Here is a 19220-nt window from a genome sequence, read left to right as displayed (position 1 = left end):
AGAGGGGGGGATACACGTTACGCCACGATTTTGAGTCAGAAGAGAGATTTCAAGAAATGGCAGATCTATTCACTCTATCAATAACCGAGCCGGATCTGGTGTATCATAAGGGATTTGTAGGCGGTTCCCGAAAAAAAATAGCGAAAAAAATGATCCCTAAAGTCGATACTAAGAGATTAGTCACATAACTGGGAATGAATAAATAAGATCGGAAAGCAATACAATAAATGGGGGGGGGGGGTTAAAATGGACTAAGGTTATGAACTTATAATCTATAATCTGATGATTGTTTGTAAAGGAACTCTGCCTTCTCTGATCCATTCGTCACTCCATCCCCGCAGGGGCGGAGAACCCGTTGCTGTCTCGGCTGTGCTACCGGAGGCTCTGGGGAAGTCGGAATAGGAGAGCACTCATCTTGGGGTGGGCTTACTACTTAGATGCTTTCAGCGATCCTATTTGGCCGCTGTACATTGCTAACATCAGGAAATAGAATAATCGGTAATCCCGAGTAACTGGAAAAGCCGCTAAAGTAGCGCCTAATTGAAAATGAATCGAATTATTGATTGTGTCATAAAGACCCTTATGCCCACGCCCCAATCGTCCTCCCGGAGGAATATGTGATCGGCTAGCTGCTATGTTGCTATCGCACAGTAATAAGTATTCTTTCTCTCCGTTCGGAATGAGTTCCTTGAATTGATCGGTTTCTGGCTTAGCTCTATTCCTCCTATCGTAATGCATGACTACTTAACAGGGGGATAAAGTAAATACGACTTTGATTTGGTTATGATGTATAAAGTAAGAAAGAGTAGAATTGGATCAGTGAATCGTTTTTTAGTCATTTATTGCATTTTTTCATGATTTTCCCGGGGGTCTGGAGAAAGCTGCAATCTCCTTCGTAGATCCGTAGATTTCACCCCTCCACACGAAATTCCACTCTCCTCTGTCTCACTCAAGTTCAGTGGTTTCGAAAGCATTCCGCCACTTTTTGACGACTTTCACTTTCAACCCGATGAACCGCCTACGTGCCCTTTACGCCTAGTCATTCCGAAGAACACTTGCCCCCCCCGTTTTACCGCGGCTGCTGGCACGGAGTTAGCCGGGGCTTCTTCCTCGAGTCATGTCATGATCGCGCACTCGACGAAAGAGCTTTACGAGCGGAATTGCCCTTCTTCCCTCACGTAATATTGCTGGATCAGGCTTGCGCTTATTGCTGGATCAGGCTTGCGCCCATTGTCCAAGATTCCCCACTGCTGCCCCCCGTGGGAGTCCGGGCCGTGTCTCAGTCCCGGTGTGGCTGATCGTCCGAAAAGACCAGCTAAGCATCATCGGCTTGGTCAGCCTTTACCTAACCAACTACCTAATACTACGCAGGCTCATCAAACAGCGCTTTCTAGCTTTCTTCGGGATTTAGCCCGAACTGTTCGGCAGATTCCCACGCCTTACGCACCCGTTCGCCACTTTGTTCACAACTCTTCCCACCTCTTGGGTGAGACAAGCTACCTTGAGCTAGGAGCCTCTATTCCTTCTGACTAGCTCCTAGGGAACAACGTTCGACTTGCATGTGTTAAGCATATAGCTAGCGTTCCTTCTGAGCCAGGATCAAACTCTTCTTTTGACTATGATTGGGCCCTGCAGTGGTAGAACCTCGTGAACCGGGCGTACTTACTTCCCAACCTTCTGTGGACGTTTCTTCTCTTATGAGATTTCACTTTCGAGAGACTGAACCTTCGGGTAGAGAAAGCTAACTCAACTAAGAAGAACAAGGCTTTTTCTAGTTTGCTTTCACTTTGTTTAGTTTATTCTATCTATCTCTGTCCCTACCTTATACTATCCTTCCTATCTGCCATTTACCTATATTTTATCGATAGGAATGGTTGCTCTACCCGAACTGAGTCTTATCCTCGGCTTTGACTTCGAAGATACTCAAGTCTACTCTTTAGCGAGGGACTACTTTCTTTGCTTGTTCGGCTGGGAATAGGTTTCATGACTAGTTATGCTATTGTCCGTAGGTCTTTGTCGCTGAGGTCTCATGCATGTCGTAAGCGAGTCAAGCTCTCCTAGGTCCCTGGGAACTAGTTATGATAGAATCCGGCTTGTTTATCTTGATGAAATGGAGCATCCGTCGACAAAAGGATCACCCTAAGATGATCATCTCATGGCTATTGAATACGAATCAAATCAGATGGTTCTATTTCTCAATCTCTGAAAATAAGCGTAGATCCGGAGATTCCCGAATAGGTTAACCTTTTGAACTGCTGCTAAATCCAAGAAAACCCTGGAGAAGAAGCAAGCTTCAACGCTCCCCAAGACAACAGAGCCATCATTGTGGGGAGCGTTAAGAGCATGCAACGCAAAGCGGCCTTTCATTCCCTTGTTTCGTCGTGGCACACCCCCCCCACAAGCACCCTCCGGCTCAGGGGGGACCAGAAAAAGCCTTTCGTTTTCCCCCCCTTTTACGCCCCCATGTCCCTCTCGTGTGGCGGCAGGGGGGCGTAAAAAGAAAAGAGAGGGATGGGGTTTCTTTCGCTTTTGGCTTGGCATAGCGGGCCCCCAGTAGGAGGCCCGCACGACGGGCTATTAGCTCAGTGGTATGATGTATGCAGCTGAGGCATCCTAACAGACCTGTAGACTTGAACCTTGTTCCTACATGACCTGATCAATTCGATCAGGCACTCGCCATCTATTTTCTGCTGGGCCGACACTGACACTGAGAGACGAAAGCTAGGGGAGCGATTGGGATTAGATACCCCAGTAGTCCTACCCGTAAACGATGGATACTAGGCGCTGTGTGTATCGACCCGTGCAGTGCTGTAGTGAATTCTTCTTAATATACATGCTAGGATTAGGGGTCGCTTCTGTAACTGGATAACTAGTACTGAAAACCGTCTTTACATTGGATGGGTTGGTATTTTGATGATCCCTACCTTATTGACCGCAACTTCCGTTTTTATTATCGCATTCATTGCTGCTCCTCCAGTAGAAAACGATGAATAACTCACTATTCACCCTGGTATTGGCCATAATTTACAAGAACATTCTGTAGTCTTAGTAAGAGGGGGAAGGGTTAAGGATTTACCCGGTGTGAGATATCACATTGTTCGAGGAACCTTAGATGCCAAAAAGCTGCTGAATTGGCTTACTTCTTGTGTGTACCAATTGAAGTATTTTAAAATGAATTCATTTTTAAAGTTTAAAGACTAAATCCTTTGGCAGTAGGATACTGCGGTCCGCACATCAGATGATGGATATCTTACGCGTCGACTTGTTGAAGTAGTTCAACATAATGCTGTATATTTTTTTTTAACAAAATATTTTTAAGATCTTTATAAAATGTATTTTTGAAAATTAATCAATTTTAAATTGTTATTATCACTAAAATATAATTAAATATATTAAATGTGATTTTAATCTTCGTTCATAAAGCACAAATATTTTTAATTTGAAGTTCTAATCACATTTTACGATAATTAAAATTTAAACTAATTAATTTTCAGAAATAAAATTTTAAATAATTCTGAAAAGACTTTTTTAGATTTTTCTTAAGCAATATTTATTTGTATTTTAAATAAAAGATAAAAAATATTTAAAAAATACGATGATTAAGTTATGTAAAGTTGATACATCATACACGTTCTATGATAGACTTTGAAACAGTGTGTTATGTAAATCGATTTGATCGAATCTTTCCCATGAACTTGAGATTACAAAATACAACTGAGTAGCAGAAACAAGAAAAAAAAAGAGCTTATTCTTCACATCCAAGTCACAGAGATCAAAGAGTTGGCAAGCCCAGATTGTTCGAAACTCGTGTAAGATCCGTAATAAAGATTCTTGTAATAACCCGGAATCGCTTGAAACAGCTTGAAAGGCTTGTTCCTCTCCGATTGATCCATCTGGGAGTAGCAAAACGACCAGAGAAGCTGAACCGATTCTGATTTCAAGAAGTTTCTCTGCACTCTTCACCCGTCAGGTAATCGAACGCAGATCCTACACAAAACGCTTCTATCCCAATCGCTATTTGGCTCTGCGGACAATTCCGGGTATCCAATAACCGCTTTTGGGAACAAACATGTTGTTGTTGTTGTTGTTGTTGTTGTACTCTCGGTCGCTGCTGCTACGTCGGAACAGCGTTTTGGGCGTTTGGTGTGGACGAACGGCGATGAATTCTCCGCTAGAGATTGGCATTCAAGCATCGCGAATGCTCTTTTTGCCATTGAATGGAATCGAACTGTTGATTTGGAAGTAGGAGGGTGTGAGTGGATGTTGTTACGATTGCAGTTTCGCTTGAAAATGGATATTTTCCATTTTTTGTCAAATATTAAAGGATATTTTCCATTTTTTTATTATTGTCAACAGAATAAATTATGGATATTCAACTTTCTTTTCCTTCAAAATATTGAGCTTTTCCAATTTATAGGGACTATTAATATTCCCGGTAACCATCAAGGAACATTAAGAATGAATAGGAATAAAATTTTGAGAATGACGAAGAATAAGAGTTTCTTATCAAACTTAACTAGGAACAAATTAACATTATAATTCTTTACAAAAAAAGGAACGAGAAGGAATGAACAAGAAAAAATATTAGTATTTCTCTTCGTTCCATTAGTTACCATTCAAAACATTTTTATGTCATTGATAACTAATAATTACTAACTTTTTTCTTATATTTTTGCGAAAAGAGCCAAACTAGTTCATTAGAGAAAGAAACCCCAAATTTTACTTTATTTATGTGTTATATGCATGTTCTGAGCCGAATTGAACCTGTTTCTTGTAGTTTTAATCGGTTCCCAATTTTGTTCCCTAGTGATGACCATGAAAGAGTAAAAGATACAGTGCACCTTCCATGAGCCAATACCCATGCTTAAGCTGAGATGGGCTGCACAAATATTGTCTCCATCTGATGAAGGCATGCTCTCCACTTTTGTGTGATTATGTGACTCGTACGGTACGGTACGAGAATCTTCACGTATTACATAGTTAAATCGGTGATCAGGTTCGCCAATGTTTCATAGATTCACGTTAAAGTGCCAAATATTCACTTTTTACCGTATATATCTTTCAACCAAGGAAAGCCCTTCAATGATTAAGGTAAGAATCTTCACGTATTACATAGTTATCAGTGAAAATCCCAATGGTTTCCGATAATTTAATGTTGCAATTTAAGGATGATGCATACCTGCCAGCCGATGAACCTCTTGGGTCTATAGAAGCAGCCCTAAGCCTCATTACCTCAAACTTTTGGCTTTTGCCTTGCTTATGATATAAAGAGGGGCCACTCTTCACGAGGTGTGGTATGTGTTGGAACTTTTGGATTTTTTATTTATGAAGTAAACGATAAGACACATTGTTGAGGCGGTTATGAACTTTTATTGTAGAATAAATTGATATATGGTCTGGACAGTACAATATTGTTGGTACAGAATTATGGAAGCATATATTCTTACAAGTTTACATATATACTTTCACACGGAAACTATGAATCTTTTATGGAAAACAACACAAGAAATGAGAGTAATAATACTTTAAGAAAGTTTGAAAAATATGCATATAATCTTGATTATACTTAAGCAGAAGGGAAGCTGCGTAATGGATCCCCAAGTGCAGCTACATTTCCAGGACGTGAGAACACTACCTGTAACGTTGGCCAAAACGCATGATCAAGTATTCAAATAATGTCTTTATTGAGTGACACTGAGCAAAAAGCATGGTTAATACTCATATGTGTAACCTGATAGTTTCCAAGGGTAAGAGTCTTGAAACCAGCTGCACAGTAGTCAAAATAATATTCCCATGTTCTGATGAATTTATCGTCGAATCCAAGATCATTTATTTGTCTGCGAAGATAATAAGTTGGACATATGAGAAAGCATATGATTATCAGAACATAAAACAGAGGGAATGTTTTTAGTATTAAGCTTACTTCTGTCTCTCCAAGAAGGTCTTCCTCCACAATCTCAATGTTTGGTAGTAATGAATCCCAATGTTCTCAACGTTTTCAATGCTGATTTTTATTTGGGTGTAAGAAAGGTTGAAGGAAAGAGAAAGTAGAGAAAATGCACTTGAAACTAAACACTAGATAAAGAAAAGACTTTACCATAGTCTAGAAGAAGATGCCATGGCTGAAGTAACTCTGGCTAAAGAAGGAAGGCATCCACCAGGGAATATGTATTCTTTTATGAAATCTGAACTTAGTCTGTACTCATCGTAACGCTCCTCAGGTATTGATATGAACTTTTATGGTCAAAACATTATAAAAAAAAAAAAAACTATCAATGGTTGTGAGAAAACATGGGACTGGAAATTGGCTTGAAGTGAAAAAGAAAAAGAAAATGTTACCTGCAATACAAAAATGCCATCTTCTGCAAGTGCAGCTTCACAATGTCTGAAAAATGTCTCCATGAATTCATGGCCAACCGCTTCTAGCATCTCACTGAAGTTTCCAAAATGTTTTTTCATAAGATAGATTACAAATTCATATATACAGCAGGTAAGAGAGACAATATATTACCAAGATATAATCCTGTCATATTTGTGAGCATCAGATAGTTGGCGATAATCGCAGAGCTTAAACGTAATCCGATCCTGGTGATTAAGATGTTAGTCATAGGATATGGAAATCAATAACAAGATCCAGAGATGGATTCTGTTAACCTCAAGTCCAGCTTCTTTCACTTTTTCTTCTGCATACTTAAGTTGTTCAATAGAAAGTGTGATGCCAGTGTATTTGCATCCAGTTCTTTTCACAACTTCTATGGCTAAAGTTCCCCACCCGCATCCGATTTCTAAAACCTCATGATTCTTCTCAATCCTTGCCTATAGTGAAATGTTTTGCCATTAAAAACAGAGAATAAAAGAATCCTGGTTCTTGCTTTAAATCAAGAAACACTCTTCTATAGATGTTACCTTATCAATCAGAAGATATATTTTTCTCATTTGTGCAGTTCTCAGATCTTCATCAGCCGACTATAACATGAAAATGGAGAAAGGTTGCAAGTCAGAATCAGATATATTAACTGAAAAAAATAAAATAATATCCCACCTTGAATACTGCAGAGGAATAAGTCATGGTATCATCCAGGAACAAAGCAAAAAGCTCATTACTCTGCATAAGTACCCAACCATGAAGCAGATCAAAATCTCAGAGTAGATATGTTCGTTTGACACATAGTGACTGTAGGGCACAAGAAAACTTACAAGATCATAGTGACGAGAAATGTTCCTTCGAGCTTGAGTTAATGTGTTTTGCCTAGAGACATGCTTTAGAAAATTATTTGCAGATGCTAAACTGGCAGTCAGAAACATCGGTGTCCACCATCCCCTATGAGATCAAACACAAGTTTTTGTAATGTTGTGACAAGTGAAAGCTTACTTAGTAGCTTAGCTAAAAGTTGAATCATCCTTTACCTTTTCTTAGCACGTTTTGAGTTTTTTGAGTTCAATTCTTTGTTAGCAATGAGAATCTGCAAGTTTATGATCAAGCAGATAGATGTCATAAGCTTCTAAACTCATATCTTTTATGCTTAAATAAGTGTATTTACCATACCATGATCAGATCTAAAAGCCCTCTTTCCTTATCAGCAAATGAAAAATCTCCATTGATATAAGCATCAGCAAGGCCTAAATCTGCCTGTGTCATAACCTATGGGAAAAAAACAATAAAGAATCCAGCCCTAGATCTTTAGACAAAACAAGTTTCACTGATTGCAAGAACTAATCTAAAACCAGTGTCCTATGTGCAAACCTTCCAGTAAAACTGAGGATTGTGGACTTCAAGGATAGATTTCAAGTGACAGCTCGAATCCTTTCCTTCAAAAGTGAGCACTGTATCTCCTTCTTCATGTATTCTGTAAGGAACTAACTTATAATAAGTATATGTAATACTGAAGAAATAATATAAGATGAAACTAGGAGGTTCAAGACAAGAGAAAAAGACTCACGTTATACAACCGGTTGATATAAAGTTTCTCAAGAATTTAGTAAAGAAAAACCGAGCCCCTTTCTCGGTTACAGATGGGACCATATGTTTCAGGTTGGTAAGAGTTGGAACCATATCTTTCCCTAGCAGACCTTGTGAAGCCGCCATACCAGCCTGACATAATATTAACAAACTTCTGAAGTTAAAAATAAAACTCACTAAGAGAAACTTTGAATTAGATTAACTATAGAAATGATCAATGCCTTTAGTCCTTCTTCATGGAAACCATAGCCTGCAAAATGGTAAATGAACCACATTAACACTGACAGGGACTAAACATAGGGTTTAGTCATTTTATTAAAGAAGGTATAATGAGTAATTTAAAAAAAAACAAATTTAATTAGTACTACAAAATCCAGGTGTTACCTTGATATGCACCACAGAACCATATACCACGCTTCCCTTGAATCTGGTATATTTCTTGTGAAGCTTTCCAAGTGGAAACAGAGGGCACAGGATGACTAGTGGTCCATTTGAACAATGTTCTCTTTGGTGTATATTCAGGATTAACAGTGATAAAGAATGGATCATGTTCCTCTCCAAGCTTCTGTTATAGAAAAAAAACACTTTCAATCTCATTTTCTTCTATGTTAAAGCTATCCAAATGTGTCAATGTACCTGAATTATATTGAGCCAATATGTAACGCTCGCTTTATTTTCAGAACTTCCTAGGAAATTCCAAGCGCTCCAAGCACCAGTCTTCCGTGGCATCAGGTCAGTGTCACGGTGGAGATAAAGATCGCTGCATTGAAACAAGTTAATGAGTCTCCAGAATCTTACTTAGATATTATTACAAGTATGGGTTTACCTGTCAGTGTATTGGAAAGCACCAAGAACCCTAGTCTCATCATAAGTAACTTTATCTCCAAGGAATCTCAAAGCATCTTGTGCGTGCACAGCTAATATGCATTTATCGAATACTTGTTGAGATCCATCTTCAGTTGTTACTATGACGCAACCATTCTCAGATGTCGCAACAGATTGTACTTTGCAATTTGTTATAATCTTGCATCCTCGTTTCTCCAATTCTGCCCTAACCTGATCCGCAAGTAATCTGAGTAACAAAACCAATATATATCTCTTATATTAAAGTAGAAGCATTGTAATGAATGCGTTCACACTAAACTGGATACATGTCATGTGTAAAAGTATTGTAATAAATGCGTTCACACTAAAATGGACACATGTTACATGTAGAGAGCTTTTCAGCCAAACTCTACATAAATATGTTCACACTATGTACTTTACGTTTTTTAATATAAAACTCACATTCATGGTTCTTATTTACGTTATTTTTACTGTTTACGAATAGAGCTGGACAAATTATTCATAAATTTTGATTCGATTCGTTATTCGTTTTGATTCGAACCGAAAAATCCAGATGTCCGTTACTCTACGAAGCAAATCAAACACTGAAATACAATATCCGTAAAAAAAAATCACAAATATCAATATTTATAGGAACAGATATCCAATTTGATCTGTTATATGCATATATATATACATATATTTAAAGAATTATATATAAGTTATATATTATAGTTTATATAAATTTTACAATATTTTTGTTTTTAAATAATTTCATTTTAAGAATTTTATTTTTCATGTATTATTTTGAAAAAATGTCATTTAATATTAATTAAAAGTATTTTTATATATTTATCAACCATCTTTATACTTTTACATACACATACATGCACACATTGACGTGAACACCTTATAACTAAGTATTTAGCACACTGAAATATCTAATTTTTTGGAAGTTAAAATGTTCTTTTTCTTAATGTTTCTTTCACTATCGACCAAATTGTAGTAAAATGATTTGTCTTAATAATTTTTTTTTTTTTTTTATCATTGTCTGTTTAGAAACTATAATATGAAACTATTGGTTCGACATCACGACTATCTAAGATTCATAACATGAAAACAAACAAATAATAGTAATTTTTAATTATCAGAGGAAAAAAAAGCCAAAACATCAAATATTTTAACCGAATGAATCAAATAAATATTGATTTAAAATGATAGTTATATTTTAGGAGATTAAAAACCAAAAAAATAACTTAAAACCGAACTGATATCCAGATTAATGTCTCCTTATTAGAAAATAACGAAACTAATAATCACATTCCGCGCCATGTTATTAGCTAGTATATATATATATAATACATGCAACTTTAGTAATTTAGAACCTTTGCCACAAAAGTCTGAGAACGTCCTGCAACAGTCAGCCCCTCTGGCCTCCCAAAGAGCTGAGAAAGAAATTAAATGATAAACAAAGTTAAGAAAAAGCACTCTTTTATCAAAATATACTTACAAAAATTAGAAAATACTTTTGACAGATTTATATATGAACCTGAAGCAAATGGTGGTTACGACAAAACGAAAGAACAGAGTACGCCGAAAGGTTGAGAACGCTCTCTGATGAACCTGACCATATCAAACCACATACTGGTACCTGTCCAATAACATAATCTTAGCTTTAGAACAAAAAACCTAAATTTATTATTTTATTTGTTGTCCAAGAAACTCTCATGAACATACTATCTCACCAAGTAAGCCTTTTGAAACACGTTAGAATACCCATGAGACTCGAGAAACTCTCCTAGGGTTTCTGTTCTGTCGACATCAAGGTTACGCTCCAGGTCTTCGAGATATTTTTGTACGTCTTCCTTGAACTTTTTTGTTTCTCTGATCATCTGCCAGAAAAACGGATTGAGAATGTTTCTCTTCTGAGCAAACAAGCTTGAAAGGCCGTGGCGGCAGCCCCATTCGTAGCCTCGGCCATTGTCAAGGCTCACTGAGAAAGACATGTCAGAATCCTCCATGTCTACCTCTAGGTTCTTCAAGAATCCCATCATGTTCGGATGCGTAACCTGATTACATATATCATGATCGTTATCCAAAATTTTTTTTAACGTATTTTTAGTTTATTACTCCCGAGTCACAAGACTCACGACCTATTAAAACGTCTAGGTGGCCCTGGCAGGGCCTATACACCACAATCAAAGCTACGAGAGATTTTTTATTCATTTTGGCCCACATATACATCATCAGGTCTGTGCAATTCAATTATACATATATAGTAATCTTATTTACGTAAATAGCAATTTTCTTAAGTTGCTATTAGCAAATAACAAATATTAGTCTACACAAAATTTACTCATGAAACGTATATGGTGATTTGATTAATTATATCGTTAAAACACTTTAAACTATATAGTTTTCAAGTAAATGATTAAATATGTTCCCTAAAAAAGTAAATGGCCAAAACGAATCATTGTTCAACACGAAATGAGATTAAAAAAGTATTAACATGATAGATAGCATGTTCATATGATGGAAATTGAATTTTATCTCATGGAAAAGGAGCGTGTAGAAACGCGTCTCAAGATGTTCAATGGACATAGGATTATAGGAGTAAAAACTTCTAAAACGAATGTGTGTCTATCTTTTGTTCAAAACTTGATGTTTACTTAAATATTAGGCAATTTTGTCTGATAACTATTTTAAGTTTTTGTTATAAAAATAGTCTTAAAAAAAAAATAACCAAGATAGTTCATTTTTATTTTGAAAATTTTAATTTTAATTTTTCATTTTTTTAAATTTGAAACCCTATCTCTAGAACCTCACCTCTTAATTCTAAACTCTAAGTTTGAATTAGTTAACTCCAGGATAAAAATATATTTTGGTCATTTTTTTTCTATTTTTGCGACAAAAACTTAAAAAATGATATCATAGAGAATTTTGGGTCGCTTTCGTTTTAATAATTCCAGATAGAGGCAGAGCAAGCATACGTACACTATTGAAAACTGTGAATCCAAGGTCTAAGTCAACGCCATCAAAACGCATCGTTCTAGCATGACCTCCCAGAGAGTCCTCCTTTTCGAACAACACCAACTCCTTAACTGCGTCATCTCTTGCAAGAACGTAAGCACTTCCCAATCCACTTACCCCACCTCCGATCACCGCCACCCTCATTTTTATTCGTTTTTCCTATTTAAAGGTTATTTTCTGAAAATCTTGGACAAAACCGACTACAGAATGAATTAATGAAGAATTAACCATATAGACAAGAAAATACCTGTTTTTGTGTGCACAAAGTGGATTTGATCTAAAGATGGGAACTTGTTGAAATACATGCGCCCATATTCTGTTAACTTATATAGAAATAAGCCTGAAACTTAAGGCGTGTCCGGGGTAACATTTTATTTTTGACTTGTATAACTAGTTCCTTAATAAATAAATAAAATATTTATAAAAATATTTTAAATAATGCCAACTCATTCTAGTTTAATTTCAAGACGCAAACTACATAACCCCGGATACGCTTGTTCTTCGCAACAATTCATTGATTTTAAAAAGGATATTATACTTGGTATGGATATATTTACGAAAGAAGAAATTACAAGTCGATCATGTGGTGTCTTAGCTGGTTTATTCTTATATGAAAATATTTATACGCAATTCATGAACAAAAACTTTTTAATATTTAGGAGTTGTCTCAATTTTGGTACCATTCAAAGTTGAAACCAAAATTTCATAATTATTTGAAGCATAAAAATTATTCAGTTAGAAATATTAGTTTGACCGTCTCTCTCTTCTGACAGTAACAGCTCTTGTTTAAAATAATGGAAGGCCGCCTTAACAAACGAGAAACAAATTGACATTTATAAAATAAGATTATTTTCTTATAGTATATTTTTTTATTATCTACTACTTAAGCCACTTGACTGGTTTTGTGTGGCCGACTCTGACTGCAGTTATCTCGATTTCGCGTGGAAAATTATCGAGCTGACTCACAGGTAGTATAATTTCTCATATACCAGAAGCACATATCTGATCAAGGCGTCACAGGCAGGGTCGGCCAATTAGAAGGACAAGTGATGTGACAGTTCCAGGGCCAAACACGTGCGCTCCAATAGTTAGATTCTAGTAAGTTTCTCATAGTATTTAGGTTAATAAACTACTTGTCCTTCTGTTTCAAAAGAAAAAGAAAAAAACTACTTGTCCTTCTGTTTCAAAAGAAAAAAAAAAATGTCCTTCTCTCTTTTCTTAGAAAATAATATATATTTTAAGAAATTCACCAATGGAAATTCTTTCATCTTTATTTTTTTTCTTATGATTCTTGGACCATACAGACTATAGAAACATAGAATATTCAATATTGGATCGTTGTTCCAAAAAAAAAAGAAGTTGTTCAAAAAATTCAATATTGGATCAGTGAGGAACTAATTAATTATGTAGAAAAGAAAAAATACCCTCTTTGTTTTTGACATAAGGTGCATTTGATCTCAAGCTGGGATTTGTCGAAGCAACATTACATTTATTTCTACCCCTGCTTATACTTATAACGTGATAGATAACCTGATTAGTGATTAGGCTAAAGCCGTGTCCGGGGAGACATTTATTTGTGACTTACATAACTAACTAATATAGATAAAGTGATTCTCATTATAGTTTAATGTCAAGAAGCAAGGCAAGATACTCCGGGATATGTATGCTTGATCTTCGCCACAACCCAATGGTCATAAAAAGTATTTTAAATTGAAAATGGATGTATGACAAGTCAGTACCAACTTTCAAGTAATGTCTAGCTGATTCTCATTAGATATCTAATTATTATTTTTGGTTTGTTCAAAATAATTTGACTATTAAACAAGATTCTTATTTTTTTTTAAACAAAATTTTTTTTTCTTATCTTACATTTTCAACGCTGCCTGCCCTCCAATGTGACAATCTTGTACCTATCTGAGGGCAGGGGAAATGTGTCAATCAGCGAAAATATTTTTTGGTTTCGATAATGTTTCTATCCAAAAACCTCAATTACTCTAATTTGAACTAAAAGTTTAAAACAAGTGAGAACGTCAGGTGGCCTAGCGGCAGTACTGAATGTTTCTCACACACGACTACCCGAGGTCGCCAGTTCGATACTCAGGGACAGCGGGGTGGAACTGGGTTAGCTAAAAACCCTCTGCGTCAGGTGGGCTACGGCCAGTACTGAACGTGGGATACGGTTTCTGGCGAGGGGACCCTTCGGGGGGAGCCCAGTCACTATAAAAAGTTCAACCCATAAAGTTTTGAGAACGTCAGGTGGCCTAGCGGCAGTACTGAATGTTTCTCACACACGACTACCCGAGGTCGCCAGTTCGATACTCAGGGACAGCGGGGTGGAACTGGGTTAGCTAAAAACCCTCTGCGTCAGGTGGGCTACGGCCAGTACTGAACGTGGGATACGGTTTCTGGCGAGGTGACCCTTCGGGGGGAGCCCAGTCACTATAAAAAGTTCAACCCATAAAGTTTTATTTAGCAAAAAAAAAAAAAAAAAAAGTTTAAAACAAGTGTACATGATTAACCAAAACATTATATTTCAAACTCAATTGCAAGATACTATAAAACCAAACTTCAAATTTCTATATAAGATAAGATAAAGACTGTTTTTTTTTTTGGTGTAAATGTTAAGGATAAAGACTGTTCACAAAAAAAAAAGATAACATAGTTTCTCAATATCCCTTAATTGTTGAGGTAATCACTAACATATTTTCTTAATATCCAGTCTCTTTATTATTCTCCATATGAAAGAACAAAAACACTCTCGAAGTCAATGGTATCTCTCATAGAATTTCACGTAATTCTTTCGGATGACCTTAAAATTTTTTTCACCAAAAGAATCTATAAAAAGGAAAATTGCCAAAAGAAGCTTCATTAGATAACCAAAAGACTTTAATACACTTTTTTTTGTAGATATATAAATATAAATAATTATTTAAATATTTTTTATAGTTGAATTCAAACCTTTTTATAAATTTGTTTTTTCGAAACTTCTTTTTTGAAAATTGTTTTTTCAAAATTTTATTTGAATTTCAAAATTTTGTTTTGAAACTAACTTTAAAATTTAAGTATTTTTTTAAAAAATCATATATTTTATCTCTCAAATCTAAACCATAAGTGTAGTTTAGGTAACATTAGGAATATAAATGGCTATTTACATTTTAATGAAACATTATATTCATTTGGATCATTGTAAGTTATATTTGTGATTAAAAAAATTTTGTCCTAGAAAATTTCTCTAGAATTCCTCATCTTTTAAATTGAATAAAAATAATTAAAAATTTGAAAAAAGTTTAGAAAGTATCTAGTGGGAAACCCTATTTTGAGAGACACATTTACATGTGTCAATTATATATAAGAAATTTCATAAGATACTCATTTTTAAGTTTTTGTCATAAAAATAGTCATTAATAAAAAAAATGACCAAATAAGTTTTATTAATGAGTAAAAATGTGTTTTTATCCTAAGGTTAACTAATCTAGACTTATGGTTTAGAGTTAAGAGGTCGGGTTTTGGAAATACGGTTTCAAATTTAAAAAAATAAAAAATAAATATTTAAATTTTCAAAATAAAATGGGGTTATTTTCTTTCTTAAAGTCTATTTTTGCGATAAAAATTAAAATGTGATATCCCAAGGAATTGTTATTTTTTTAATCATTGATCTCAAATATCGCAAGATATCTATCATCCTTAGTTCTCCGTCGTCCTCGACTTCTAAGAAGCAGATATCAGATTTAATATAGGCCCATGAAGGTCATCAGATTTTATTGCAGGCCCAGTTATAAAGCCTCGTCGCATTTTTTGATCTATCGAATATAAGAAGTTACGTCTCTTTTCCCGTTCATCTCTCTCTCTCTCTCTCTCTATTTTATCCCCTTTGCTCTCCGTCGTTCGCTGCTTACTCCTCCGCCGATCCCGGCGGGGATATCTCTTCCCCGATCTCAGCCTACTTTATCTTCTCCGATCTACGGCCTCAAATTTTCACGGATCCTTGACGGTGCCGTATATGCCGTCACCAATACGCTCAGATTTATCTCAATCGGCAACCTCCGATCGCTTTTTAAATCTTTTTATATTCTCTTTAATTTAAACATCATCACAAAACTATTTTATTTTATTTTATCGAGAAAACTTTTTTTATTAACTTCTGTCCGTATCCGCTTATTTTTCTCGACAAGTCATGCGTTTGACGCTTTTCACCTCAGGTGAGACATAATTGACATTTCTGCCCTTTCTTGTGAACATTGACGATTATCACCACGTGCCATCATCTGAAGAAAAGTAATCAAATGAGTCAAAACCACCACGCGCATACAGTTCAAACGACGGGCGCGTCGAGGAAACGCAAGGACACGACGGAGAGTGGTTTATTAGATTTTGATCCAAGAGCCACTTCGGCTACATCGAACTGGGTCTTGGCCGGCTACATGGCTCACGAGTTCCTCACGTGCGGGACGATGTTGGGCCGGAAGCTATATCCTGCATGGGCTGAAGTTGGGCCGTTGGACACGCCGTCGCAGCAACAACACAGGGAAGTGAAGAAGAAGACTCACCAGAGCTACTCTGACGTCTCGAGTGTGTTCAAAACAGATGGGATCCATATTCCTGGTGTGGTCAACCCGACCCAGCTTGCTAAATGGATCCAGATGTGACTGTAATACTAATAGGTACTTATCATCATTGCCATTAGCTTTTTCCTTTTAGTTATGAGTTATGATCGTCTCTTTGGATCTGTTATGATCTTTCAACATGTTACTAATAATTTGACAAATGTGTGCTACTCTTGTGTTTATCGTTTGCATCTACTAGTTATCGAGTTTCAAAACAATTATCCTCTAACTGTTACTACGGGACATTTAAATGCCCATATGATTAATCTTGACTCGGGTCAAGATCCCGAACATTACTATAAGAAATACAACCTAATTATCGCTCCAGTTTGATACGCAAACTACGTGCAGTAAAAATATACGTATAATATACTATACATCATGCGTAGCCAGCAATAATTTATTGTGGAGAAAGATACATGCTTGTACTCGTAGTGTACATTCCGATAAAAAATGAGTATTTTCCAATAAATAGAAAAGCACAACATTATATTAGACTGTCAGTACCATTTTCTCAAGAAAGATATTGTTGTTATTTGTATATGTTTGAGCATGAATAACCTTTCCTGGAGATTAAGAAACTGTGGATGATGCATGATTTCTTACTTACCAAGCTGTCCTTGTATATTTAGAAAAAACGAGAAATGATAAGATTTATAAGAATAAGAATGACAACCCATAAAGAGATTTTACGCATTGCGAAGTAGAAAGATGTTTGTTGGCACAGGTCAAATTCACTACACTCAAGATGCAGTCATAGACTTTACCAACCAACCAAGCGAAAACTATGAGGTAGGGGACAGTGTTAGATGAAGTATGAAAATACCAAGATTTGTTGTCATGAAAAGGATGATTTTTCAAGATCATTTATCTCCCAAGGACACAAAATGCGATTGATGATTCGTTAGCTAGGAATGCACGTTCTTTTCATAGACCTTTATGTTATGTTGGTTGTTCTATTTCGGTCTGGTTACCCAGGCCACCTCAAGTTTGAGTAATAGAATAGCCGTTTGCTGGCGAAAAAAAAAAAAGACAAGGATGATTTTGCAGCAAAGAATGTTTAAATAATGGCATTATGGAGCAAAGAGCATCTGACCAAAGTCTTTCACATTTTAATGCATAATTTCAAATTTTAATTTGGGCAATGGATGATTTTATAATATTCGGAAGTCGTTTTCGCAACAAACTGTTTTTAACTAGCGAAGAAGATGTCTACACCGACGGAAATGACTGGTTTCATATTTCACTTTATCAATATAAAGAGATTTTCTTAGTTTTCTTACTAGAAATATACAAGGTGCTCGAAGTTTTCTTTCAATGTTTTATATAATTGATTCTGTACAGCCGTTTTAGATTTCCAAATCGTGTTTACATTAAGATAGTTATTGTTAGAAAAAGCTCAAATAAATGGCTCCACGACCAACGAAATTGCTAAATTTTCATAATCATTAGAGTGCCAAGATCCATTTAGGCGTCCAAAACATATTACCGTAAACTAAGTAAATATAGTACGTGCCTTGTAAATGTACGGCCCTTAATATTAGAGCATGATTATCCACGGTTTCTTAGAACGGGGTTCTTAGGGAAATATAAGAAAATGTTTCTTATATTTTTCTAAGAGCCCCGTCCCAAGAAATCGTGGATAATGATGGTCTTAGGTTTTTTACCTAATAGAGAATTTCTTAGTCAAACCATTTCTTGATTTCAATTAGATTTACACGTTATAAACTTTCACTTTGCAGTGGTTTTACGACATTTCCAAAAGAAATTTTATAACTTCAAATATAGAGCTTTTTGCTTTCTAGAAAAAAATTTCAAAACTTCAAATTATATTTAGAATTTTAAAATATTAGTGTTGAAGTTTCACTACTAAAAACTCTAAATTAGAAGTTTCATCTTTTTATTTTCATCTTGGTCCTTATAATTAAGTATACATCACATTTATGATTCTTAAGTATTTTCTCATTCATAGTTTTAATCCTTAAAACCTTGTATATTTTAAATATTTCAAATTTTTTTTTTTAATTAAAATTTTACACATAAAAGTTTTAAAAAATATTAAAATAAAATTTATAATATTTTAAAAGTAGAATTAGACAACAAGAATATTACAAAAGAAACTTAATAAAAAATTTTTAAAAAAAAAAATATACATGAAGACATAATTATTACACAAATTTAAATATCACAACAACACTAATAGTCTCGTAAATTTTCTCTAGAACTTCTAAAATATTGTCCAAACAAATTTTGTATAACCGAAAATAGAGCATTAATAAAATAAATTTATGTAATAATGTGGTATTTTGCTCATAGTTTAATATTTAATTATGTATTTCTATTTATAATTTTATATTTTAGTGTAAGATTTTATTAATTAATATTACTATAATATTTTTATATATGTGCTAGTTATCTACAAAAATTTTATGGATTTATATTAATTATGACAATATAAGGAACATAGTGTAAACTACAAATAATTTTGAAGTTAAATTTGAAGTTTTGCTTTTGGAGAATAACACTTTGAAACTTCAAAATATAGAGTTTGCAAAACTCCATAATAGAGATTTTTTTGCAGATGCTTTTATAAAGCATTGTAAATTAAGTTTTCTCACTATTGTCAGATAATACATTGTTCCAGTGGCGGAGGTACAGCTGACCCCCATGACTTTTAAAAATTTGTATTACATGTTCATTTTAATAGCGTAAAATGGAAGATTTAGTTAAATGATTGAAAAATTGACCCCCTTGGTAACACTACAAGAAAACAGCGGTATTCTGACGGACATTCCGACGGA

At 35.1% G+C, this 19220-nt stretch overlaps 2 protein-coding genes and 1 pseudogene across 2 annotated transcripts; 1 reads left to right on the top strand and 2 right to left on the bottom strand.

The window, feature by feature from the left end:
- Positions 1 to 3619: 3619 nt before the first annotated feature.
- Positions 3620 to 4276, bottom strand: LOC106333631 (annotated as a pseudogene).
- Positions 4277 to 5354: 1078 nt separating this feature from the next.
- On the bottom strand, positions 5355 to 12140 carry LOC106332399. Its single transcript, XM_013770863.1, has 23 exons — positions 12063 to 12140; positions 11780 to 11974; positions 10531 to 10854; positions 10335 to 10436; positions 10171 to 10230; positions 8787 to 9016; positions 8597 to 8720; positions 8345 to 8525; positions 8182 to 8210; positions 7941 to 8092; positions 7745 to 7847; positions 7547 to 7642; positions 7408 to 7463; positions 7198 to 7321; positions 7043 to 7105; positions 6907 to 6966; positions 6655 to 6816; positions 6512 to 6585; positions 6340 to 6433; positions 6098 to 6234; positions 5924 to 6004; positions 5732 to 5837; positions 5355 to 5635 (listed from the first exon to the last, which is right to left on the bottom strand). Exons 2-23 carry the CDS (start codon positions 11957 to 11959, stop codon positions 5567 to 5569), a joined length of 2607 nt encoding a protein of 868 aa, XP_013626317.1. The 5' UTR covers positions 11960 to 11974; positions 12063 to 12140; the 3' UTR covers positions 5355 to 5566.
- Positions 12141 to 15612: 3472 nt separating this feature from the next.
- LOC106331749 lies at positions 15613 to 16601 on the top strand. Its single transcript, XM_013770154.1, has one exon. It carries the CDS (start codon positions 16099 to 16101, stop codon positions 16459 to 16461), a length of 363 nt encoding a protein of 120 aa, XP_013625608.1. The 5' UTR covers positions 15613 to 16098; the 3' UTR covers positions 16462 to 16601.
- Positions 16602 to 19220: the final 2619 nt, after the last annotated feature.

The sequence above is a fragment of the Brassica oleracea genome, chromosome C3, assembly GCF_000695525.1.
Source record: "Brassica oleracea var. oleracea cultivar TO1000 chromosome C3, BOL, whole genome shotgun sequence".
NCBI lineage: Eukaryota > Viridiplantae > Streptophyta > Magnoliopsida > Brassicales > Brassicaceae > Brassica > Brassica oleracea.
Note: the sequence above shows the minus strand (reverse complement) of the source record. Positions and strands in the feature narration are given on the sequence as shown.

Excerpts from the sequence above, each read along its gene's own strand:
- LOC106332399 (XM_013770863.1), bottom strand. The coding sequence starts at position 11,959 with ATGAGGGTGGCGGTGATCGGAGGTGGGGTAAGTGGATTGGGAAGTGCT. Across the intron at positions 9,017-10,170 it reads CTCAGACTTTTGTGGCAAAG|GTTAGGGCAGAATTGGAGAA; the intron begins GTTCTAAATTAC and ends CTTGCGGATCAG. Across the intron at positions 7,464-7,546 it reads GGCTTTTAGATCTGATCATG|ATTCTCATTGCTAACAAAGA; the intron begins GTATGGTAAATA and ends ATAAACTTGCAG.
- LOC106331749 (XM_013770154.1), top strand. The coding sequence starts at position 16,099 with ATGAGTCAAAACCACCACGCGCATACAGTTCAAACGACGGGCGCGTCG.